The sequence below is a fragment of the Herpailurus yagouaroundi genome, unplaced genomic scaffold, assembly GCF_014898765.1.
Source record: "Herpailurus yagouaroundi ecotype Mexico unplaced genomic scaffold, PumYag 254, whole genome shotgun sequence".
NCBI lineage: Eukaryota > Metazoa > Chordata > Mammalia > Carnivora > Felidae > Herpailurus > Herpailurus yagouaroundi.
Window position 1 is genome coordinate 1500652 of NW_024412471.1, and position 9945 is coordinate 1510596.

The 9945-nt window shown below is 61.5% G+C and overlaps 1 protein-coding gene across 6 annotated transcripts; it reads right to left on the reverse strand.

The window, feature by feature from the left end:
• Window positions 1-16: 16 nt before the first annotated feature.
• Window positions 17-9562, reverse strand: ZNF687 (zinc finger protein 687). Of its 6 annotated transcripts, none has more exons than XM_040461297.1 (9): window positions 9465-9562; window positions 3496-5618; window positions 3180-3358; window positions 2629-2805; window positions 2378-2540; window positions 1871-2206; window positions 1661-1773; window positions 1256-1397; window positions 17-1110 (listed from the first exon to the last, which is right to left on the reverse strand). In XM_040461297.1, the coding sequence occupies exons 2-9, from the start codon at window positions 5599-5601 to the stop codon at window positions 616-618; spliced, it is 3711 nt and encodes a 1236-aa protein (XP_040317231.1). In that variant the 5' UTR covers window positions 5602-5618; window positions 9465-9562; the 3' UTR covers window positions 17-615. The 6 variants fall into 6 exon arrangements, with proteins under 6 accessions (XP_040317231.1, XP_040317233.1, XP_040317229.1 ...); XM_040461299.1 differs by lacking the exon at window positions 9465-9562 and adding an exon at window positions 9341-9436; XM_040461295.1 differs by lacking the exon at window positions 9465-9562 and adding an exon at window positions 8669-9288.
• Window positions 9563-9945: the final 383 nt, after the last annotated feature.

Here is a 9945-nt window from a genome sequence, read left to right on the forward strand (position 1 = left end):
AAAAGAGGAGCCTGAATGGGGATTAAACCATGAGCAGTTTTAATGGTCTGGTTTTCTCCCTCCCGTTTCCCCACTGTTAGTATTATTACTACAAGAATAAAGGATTCCTGAGAGCCTGTCCACTCCTCTCCCTTGGGCCCTCCCTTGACAACACTCGTCCCCACCAACCCCCTCTGGATTTCTGGATTAAAAAAAAAAAAAAAGTGAAAGGCACTGCAGGGGTGGGGGGCTCAAGTGCCAGGGAGTCTGAGGGGTGGTACAGGGGCAGGGCCAGGCCCTTGAGGGTGGGAAGCATCCTGAGGGCCCCAGTGGCCTAGGAAAGTCCCTCCTCCCACCCCCAGGCCCACCTCGGGGGTCTGCAGCAGGAGAGTAATTAGTGTTGGGCTCAGAAAGGAGGAATGGAGGGCCCATTCTACTAGGACCCACGGGCCAAACCCAAAGGGGACTGCAAACCACTATAATCCTCAAAAGCCTGTTGTGTTCGGGGGATGGGGGTGAGGAGCTGAACAAAATGTGTATTAGGATGAAATCCCTAGTCCAGGGACCACACAGCAGCAGTGACCCAGGCTCCCGGCAAAAAGGGAGGGGAGAGGGCTGGTCAACTCAGGCCCAGGCCTAGTTGTCCCCACTGCCCCCTTGCCGAGCCCTGATGAACGCCATGCCGTGTGTGCGAAAATGGGTCTTGAGGTTGAGGGGGCTGTCGCAGCTCTTGCCACAGACCTTACAGGTCAGCGGGCCCCCAGAGGCAGGCAAGGGGGACTCTCCACCCTCTGGATCAGACCTCAGTGGAGGAGGGACCTCTTCCCCATCACCCAGGCCCAGGGCACTGGCACCACCCACACCCCGTTTCTTTTTGTGGCTGATGAAACGGTGCCGGCTCAGCGAGCCCGGGGAGGCGAAGCACAAGCCACAGTCGAGGCACTGCTGGGCACCGCCGTCCACCCTCAACCCCACCATAAGGCTCTGCTCCACTGAGCCACCACTCCGGTAACGCAGGGGCCCATGGCCTCCTGAGCTGGGCCCACCCCTGGGGGACTTGGCCGGGGGTGTTGTGCTGTCAGGCTCCTCACTACAAGAGTCAGAGGACTGGCGGCGTTTCCGTCCTGGCCCCTGGAGGAGAGAGTACAGAAACTAGGCCTCCCCATCACCCTGCATGGTCCCGGGCACACCCACCTAGCTTCCCGAGGCCAAGGCCTAGAATCCTGCGGCGTTCCAGCCCCAGGGCCCCGACACAGTGGGCCGGGCCTCTGCCTACCTGGGCTCTGGCACCGGGGCCCCGAGCCAGGGTGCTACCCCGGCCAGGGGACTGGGACCCAAGTGGCAAGCCATGCCGAACCTGGACGTGTTTCTCCAGGATCAGGCGGCTGCTGAAGGTGCGTTTTCCCTCTGTGCAATACCTAGAGGGGGAGAGTGCGGAGCGTGGGCACCAGGGGAACAGCCCAGAAACCAAGGCCTAGGACTCAAGGTTGGGTGGGGTGGGGTGGGGCGGGGCGGGGCGGGGCGGGGGGGGGTCTCCCAGAGAGGAGACCCTCAACCTTCAGTCCACTCAAGACAAGACTCGGGTTGGCAGGTACTTAGTGGGGGTGGGGGCATGGGGTGGGCGGGTCACTTGCTGGGCAGAACGAGGAGGGGGACGAGGCGGCAAGCAGCCAAGGGTTACCTGCATGGGTAAACTCGCTTGATCCCCTCATGATTGACCCTGACGTGGCGCCTCAGGCTGGGGGCGGAACAGAAGGAGCGCTCACACAGGCGACAGGGAAACTTTTTCACAGACTGAGAGAGCAGAGGGCGGGGCAGCTCAGAGCCAGGCTCCAGGCCACTGCCCCTCCAAGGCCACACAGACCAATGCCCGAGGGGGAGCCCCACTCACCTTGCCATGCTCCTTCTTCATGTGAGCCACATACTCATCTCGCTCGGGGAACCAGGAGTGACAAAGGCCACAGGTCCAGCCTCCAGGGCCCCCGCCCCCACCACCCTTGATGCCTTTGCTCCCTAGCTCCCGCCGGGGCCGTTTGGTTGGGCGAGGGGGTGAGGGGGAGCTGGGTAGTTCTTCCTCTTCTGAGGATGAAGACGACTCCTCAGTAGGGACGGTTGTTCCTCCCCGAGACACGGCCAGCTCCTCGGGCTCAGCCTTGGGGGTCGTTAGGGCACCCGCGGCCCCTTTCCCAGCAGTGTCCTCCCCCTGGCGCCCGGACTGATGGGTGTTCTGAGAGAGGGAGACAAGGGTGCAGCCGTTGCAGGGGAGGGCCTGGCTCAGCCAGTGGCATTTGCTCCCACACCCCCACTTCCTGAAGGTCATGTGACCCCAGCCCCAGGTCACCACAGCTGAGCACACCACCCCACCTCCACCCCCACCTCTGTCCCTTAACTTCTATACCTTGAGATGATCCAGCATGGTCCTTTTTTGGGCAAAAAGCAGAGGACAAGACGGGCACTTGAAGACGCTGACACGCTGGGGCAGCAGGTGCTGGTCGAAGTGTGAGGAGAGGAGGGGTTTGTGAGTGAAGACCGTGTCACACATGGCGCACTTGTAGATCATCCTGTGTGGGCGGAGAGGACAGTGCAGACACCCTGGCCAGCAGGGCCCCAAGCCCACTCCGGCCCGCCCCACCCCCTCCCAGGTCTCACTTGGCCTGCTGCGCATGGAAGCTGGGGTGCTGGGTGTACAGGTGGGCGTGGGCGCTGGGTGCAGACTTGAAGGCCATGGGGCAGATGGGGCACTTGTGGAAAACCTCACAGTGCGACGTCTGGATGTGGGACTTGATGGAGTTCACACCCCCAAACACCACTGCGCAGCTAGGGCACCTGGGGGGCACGGAGCGTGGAGGTAAGGTGGGGCAGCTCCAGCCTGTCCCCCAGCCCTCTCATCCCCGGAGCCGCTGGACTTAGAAGCTCATCAGCGATGGAGCATGAGCAAGGTGGGGACGGGAGGGGTGAACAGACCCTGCTCCTTGAGGGAGGCGTGTGGAGAGTGATCTGGGGCTTTCTCTGCTCTCCATGGGGGCAGGGCAAAGGCAGACAGATCCCAGGAGGAGGAGTTCAGCAGGGGAGATGGGGCGCTCCCTCAAAGACCGGCTAAAAGGCTGGTACTGGGCCACAAAGTGCCGAGCTGCACAACGGTGGGCTTGGGGGCAGGGATAGATGGTCTCAAGACAACGGGGCAGGAAGGCAGGAGGCACCTGTATCCCACACGGCGAGACAAATGCAAACAGGCCTCCCGGAGATGGGTCTGGAAATTGGCTTGCAGGAAGTTGCCCCCACACTCAGGGCAGACGTGGGGAGGCCGGTTCTTATGCATACGCTGGTGGGCGCTGAAGCTGCAGCGATTGGGGAGCATCATGGGACAGGTGGGGCACACCTTTCGAGGGGGTGGAAACAAGACAGTGAGCAGTGGCCTGTCCCCTGTGACCTCCCCTAAGCTCCCAACCCCCTCCCAGGTCCTACTCCCCGGGCATCGGGCTCTACCCCGGGGAAGGGCAGTGAAAGGCAACTCACAGTGCTGTTGGCCCCAGGGGCGGGGGGCCCAAGCTGCTGGAAGTGGGCAGCCATGCCCGCCTTGTCCCGGCACTGTTCCTTACACTCCAGGCAGCGAAAACACGTGTAAGCCGAGGTGGCAGGGGCAGCAGGGGGCTCGGAGGAGAGCGGCAGCACAGGGGCCTCGGCAGGAACTGCGGTAATGGCAGCAGTGATGGCCCCGTCCCCCTTGCCCAGGGCAGGCAAGGCTGGAGGTCCGAGGGCAGGAGGGACAGCCAGCAGGGGCGTGATATCCGGCTGCCCCACCATCTGGTCCAGAGCAACGGGCCTCATGACCAGGTGTGAGCACTGCATGACGAGTCCTTTGTCCTTGTGCTCTCGGGCATGCAGCAGCAGGCTGCACTTGTTGAAGAAGACCAGGCGGCGGGCGCAGTGGTTGCAGGTGACCTCGATGCGCATGCTCCGGCGGTCATAGTGCCTTGCCAGGCTCTTTTCCAGTGAGAAGGCATCCCCACACTCAAGGCAGCGGTAGCCGGTTGGAGGCAGGGCCAGCCCGGCCTCGGCCGGAGGACTCAGGTTGGGCCGGTAGGCAGGCAGCAGGTTCTTGCTATTGAGGACCTTGTTGAAGGCCTCCACCAGGCTAGACTGAGTCCGCGAGATCACCGTGCCACCGCCCACCCCGGGCCCGGGGGCCGGCTTGGAGGGCTGCACCATCACCACCGAGGCACCGTTCACCTTCTGCCCCCCAGCCCCCAGCCCCACCCGCCCCTCGGCCTTGGGCAAGGTTTGGGGCACCAGACCTAGCACATTCTTAGCCATCGTCTTAGGGCTGGTGGCAGCACCTCCAGGCAGAACCACGGCCTTGCGGGCCACGCTGGCCGCCATCAGCATGGCCGTACTTGCGTTCTGGATGGTGGCCACAGGAAGCACGGTGCCTTTTAGCCGTGTACCGTCACCCAGCTGGACGCTCACCACCTTTGGACCCTCAGGGGTCGGGGGCGCGGGGGATAGCTTCAGGAGGCCAGCCTCAGCTAGGAGGGTCCCTTCGGCCAAGGGGGCAGGGGGTTCGGGATCTGACGGGACCCGGGTTACCGTCCTTGTGATATTCCCGCAGGACGTTTTAATGGTCTTGATCCGCACCTTGAGAGGCCTTGAGGAGCTGGAAGAGGCAGGGGAGTCGTTGCTGTCCTCATCTGCAGCCTCGGCTCCACTAGAGGGACTCTGGGGACTTCTGGGGGAAGACTTGGCCACCGGCCCCTCCTCCTCCTCTTCCTTCAGGGGCTGACAGCGGGGCACTCTGGGGGAGGCAGGAGGGCTCTGATGCCCTGGAGACTGCTTGAAGAAGGGCACCCCTGCAACCTGGGGAGGTGAGGCGCCGGCAGGAATGTCCATGGCCTCAGGGCTAGAGCCAGAGCCTAGCCTGGCTAGGCCCGGAGGATGAATGGGGCTGCAGCTGTCTTGCTTCAAGGTCCCCAGCGGTGGGGGAGAACCAGACGACAGCAAGGCTGGGCCATTCTCCCGGGAAAGCTCAAAGGGAGAAGAGAAAGGAGGTGGGGTCATGGCCCCTTCCTGAGGCGGGGAGGGTGCAGCGGGAGGGAGGGGATCAGGGTGCTCCCCTGGCTCAGGCCCAAAATGAGCAAAAAGGTCCAAAGGAGCTTTGCCTTCCATGGCTTTTTCTTTCCAGGTACCCCCACTGGGAGGAGCTGGAGAGTGGGGTGTACCTGGAAGGGATGACTCAGGGCCCCCAAAACCATTCTGCATCAGACGATGTCCCACAGGCCCTTCCTTAGTCACCCCCACAGCCCGGGTCCCGTCCCCTCCTGAACTTCCAGCCGGGGACTCAGGCTGCTCGGGACACACAGTGTTCTTGACAATGACGCTGACTGCTGAGATGTCTGGGGGTGGCAGGCCATGATCAGAGGCCTGGGCTGGAATCTCGGGGCCATCCCGGGCAGCTGCTGCTGTTGCCTCTCCAGATTCACCCCCTACGCTGGGTTCTGGCTTCCCTGAGTCTCCGGGCCCCTCATTTTCTTCTGGCCCAGAGTGGATGGCTTCATTCGCATCAATGTCAGGGATGTCAAAGGCAGCAAGGAGGTCGTCGAAATCAGGGGTCTTCATGTCCCCCATGGCAGCGGGTCCCCAACCTGATGAAAACAGAAGAAAGGAGGAGAAACTGAGGCCTCTGGAGGCAGGGACCCCGGCCCTCCTCCCTGGAGAGTTCCAGCTTCACCTGCTCAGGACCTGCGCACAACGTGACCTGGGCACACCTTTACCGCTGCGCAAATCCTAGGGAGCTGGTGCAGCTCTGCCAAACCCTAAAACTGAAAGAGAGGTAGTGTGCACATTCCAGGGAAGACACCAAGATCCAGAAAAAGCCGAGGAAAAGGCACTTCTCAGAAACACAGCTGAGAGACAAGGGCAACAGAGACAGACGAGTTCAGTGAACATCTTGGTTAAAACTGCCTCAGCCCCTCCTGGGCCCTGCACAGAACCAATCAATTAATCAATAAAGGAGCAAAATGTACACAATGCTCTGGGGCTAAGGGCTCATTCAAGGCAGCACGGGACCCATTCACAATTTCTTCAGGGATCTTCTGGGGGTCCACAGAGATCTGAAAGGTCAGTGTACAAAGAGACAGTGACTTAGACCAAGATGTAAGAAATGATTCTAGTTCCAGCTTTATCAATGGCCTGCTGTCCACTGCCTTACTTTTGAAAAGGAGGGCCAAGAAATCCATACATTACAGGGTGAGTCTGAGCATGATAGGAATCGTAACCCTGAGAGTCAGAACCCAGAAGATTTGTTATTACAGCTGGGACAAACAAGGACTAGTCAGGTCAAGGAGGAACCAGGAAGGAATAAGCACTGAAAATCCAGGACTGGGGTCAGAGAGAAGAATCAGGGGTTAAGTCTGGAGACTTGGGGTCATCACTGGCACCTGGAGATCTAGCTTGGTTACCAAGGAGAAGTGGACTGAGGGAAACCACCCAAGAGACCAAGATGGAAAGAATAAGACACAGGAACAGAAAGAGACAAAGAGACAGAGGGGAAAACCGTGACGGCACCCTGGTCACAAGGGCCCCAGCCTAGGCCTCTCCTGTCACAAACACCTGCTGCTAGCTCACCTACCTTCCCCAGAGTGCCTCTGCCCTCCCGTGGCCCTCCCTGGGCCAGCCCCTCCTCCCTTCCACTCTCCCTGGATCCTGCTCTCTCAGGGCCAAAACTCCAGGGTAACTTACCCAGCACAGCCGCCACAAAGGGGAAAAGCCAATCCCCCTCACTCCTGTCACTTCTGCTCCGAACTCATACTCCTCCCCTTTTCATTTTCCCTTGGCAACACCAGTCCAGGAAGTCTCGCCCAACCCCAACCTGGCCCAGTGTACGCGCCCGCACGTGCACGCGTGCACACACACGCACGCGCACGCACACGCGCGCGCGCGCTCACACACACACACACACACACACACACACACACACACATCCCACAAGACTCATGTGGCACTAAACCAACAAGAAGGATAGCCTAGGGCTTGTGGGGAACCCGGGTCTGTTCCTCACCAGTTTCTCCCCAAAAGTGTTTCCATATCTAAGAGGAAGAAACTGAAGAAGTCTCTGTCCTTACACATTCTCTGCTCAGGATGCAAGCCACTTCCCAGGGCCAATTCTCTCACCTCCTGCCAGCCTTTAGACCGAAACTGGAGAGAGTCCCAGCAGGTGGCAGCTGGCAATGCTGGGAGGAAGGTAGGGTAGAGGAAGAGGGTACCAACTAGAGAAAGAAAGGGAAGTTTCCCCTCATCACCCCCTACTTAATTCTGCAGTTTCTGGGTTTAAACACAGCCCTCCATCCTTTTCCTCTGCCCTGATGGAGAGCCAGGGCCCTCCTCTGCCTGGCTGTCTCCCCAACAGGAGAAACCCGAGCTACCTTCCACCCTGGCCACCAGAAAAGCGGGTTGGTGAAGCACAGATCACTGGGGACTACAAGGAAACATATGCCCACTCACCCTCCCCAAGCAACTCCCCCTTTGGCGTCCAAGTGACTTAGAGGTCATGCGATAGCCAGGAGCGGACAGTCCAGCAAGCAGCGGGAGCTCAAGGCCAAAGAGGCTCCCCCCCACCCCACGGCTGAGGCCTTTTCTGCGGCCGTTGTGCCCGAACTCTTGGGCTCCGGCCCTCCCCCCACCCCTTTCCTTCTGTTCTTCCCCAAACACCAAAGGAAGGGGCTGAACAGGAAGAGGGTGAACTGGCCTGGGTCGGGAGGGGGCTCCACTGCCCTTTCCCCTGGCCCGGGGCCTGCAGCGCAGAGGAGGGCGAGGGGCCGGCGGCCGGGGGCGATTAGGCTGCCGCCAAGCTGGGCAGCGGGTGGAATTAAGTCCCTGCCATCTGCCGAGGGCCGGCGCGGGGAGATGTCCGGGGTTTCGAGGAGGGGGCGGGGTGTACAGAGGAAAAGCCGCTGGGGAAACTGAGGCGCACCGCGCTTCTCTCGCTCCCACCGGCGTGCGGAGGGAAGGACGGGCGCCGGCCAGGCCAGGCCCCACGGGATCTGCCGCGCAGCACCTCCCGGCCCAGGACTTCACAGGAGTAGGGAAGGCGCGTGGAAAGAGAGGAGTGGGGAGGGGACGGTCTTTGCGTGACTCGCAGCTCTCCGACCGGGGTCCGTCCCAACTCCGACCTCCTCCCCTCGTCCCGGCGCAGCACAGCCTCCTCCTCCCGCAGACTCCCGAGGATCCCTCGAGACGCGAGTGAGCCGAAGGCGCGCAGCGGACCGAGGCGCGAGCCTGAGTCCCGCCCGGGCCCGGACGCTGACCCGCACCCAGTCGGGGTGCAGGCTCCGTTCCGGCCAGGCCCAGCTCCCCCGCCCCCGCCCCCGGACACGGACACCATTTTAGGTCGCGACATCCCGCAGCCTCCAGTCACCGGGCCGCGCTTCGGACGCCTCTTGGGCTCGGGGCGCCTAGACTTGGGGACCCTGACCCTCCCTCCACGTTTACCCGGCAGGGGGCTGTGCTTTCAACAGGCTGGGAGTTTCGCCCATCCGCCTCAAGGGATGGAGGCGCCGGCGGGGCCTTCCTAGAAGCCGCCCCAGGGGGGCGGCGCGGAGAAGGGGGTAGTTGACCAAGTGGGGGAGGGGCGGGGGTATTTACCCGCCCCCCCGGGGGCGGGGCCAAGGGCGGGTATTACCCCAGGTATGCTTACTTGTTCCGCTCCAAGTGCGGGCCGAGACCCGGCGGTCTCTCGCCTGCTCCCACCGCCACCGCCACCGCCGCCGCCCTCCCCGCGGCCGCCGCTACTTCCTGCTTCTCTCCCGTTCAGCCTCCCCCTCCTTCAGCTCCCTCCGCGTTCCAGGTCTGGGCTGCCCGCTTCCGCACTCGCCATTGGCCCACGCTCCCGTCGTTCAGCACTGCGCCCCTCCCGGCCCCGCACTGGGTTGGCCTTAAGTACTGCCGCTCGGAACTAGCCCCTCACAGTCCTCCCAGCCTCATTGGGCAAGGAACCTAGTCCTTCTGAAGATGCCTCTCCCCATTGGCTGCACCGGGCCCACCTGCCCCATCTGGGCATCTCAAAAATGACTGGCTTCCGCTACAGTCGCTTAGAAAGAAGCCAATCTGATCCCCTGCTTTCCCTCTAGAGGCGGTGACTATCCCAGGTGCGTCTCCGCCCCCTCACTCCCTATTGGCCACAATCCTTGAAGCCTGCAGTTCACTTATGCAAATTAAAAGAACTCTCAGCTTCTATTTGGTGGGCACTTTGAGGAGCGCCTCGTTGACTCCTAACGAAGCCCGGATGCGTAGATCCGCTTGCATTGTCTTCTCAAGCTAAACCCCAATGTCAGTCATGCCGTGCAGAAGTCACAAAATGGGACGTTACCCAAAACATTACGTCATCTGGTTGACCAGTTCCTTGCAGTCTTCCTACTGTCTAAATCGTCATATAACCTGCACGGATGGGGTTCTCGCGCGGGCCAGCTCCTGGGAGATGGCGTTACCCCTACCTTCTCCCTCTGCAGGAGCGCTTGCAGTGGGGGCGGGATTAGTTATGAGTGTGGAAGGAACCGGCACCAGGAGCTCGGGACGGCTTTGCAGACCGGAAGTGGAGGAGAGGTGACGTTAGAGTGCTGGCGTGGCCTGAGCCATGTCGAAAGGGATCTTAAAGCGGCATGCTGGTAGGCTTCCTGAGCACGGGAACTGGATGGGACCGACCCTCGCTTCCATTTCCCATTTTAGGGCTCTCCTTTCCCCGCCCCCAGCACGGGGTGGGGGTGGAGTCGAAGCCGGTTTTCCCGCGCTTTGTTGCCACGCCCCCTGGAGGCGGGAGAAGGGGTGGGGATCCTCCGTAAATGAGTTGCTTTGATATTCATAATACAGATGCTAGCACTGGCTGCCCCCTCGCGCGCGGGCTGCCCTGTCCGCGAACCTCCACAGCCGGTCGCGTACGCAGCAGCTCAGCACCGGGACGCGATTACTAAAAGCGGT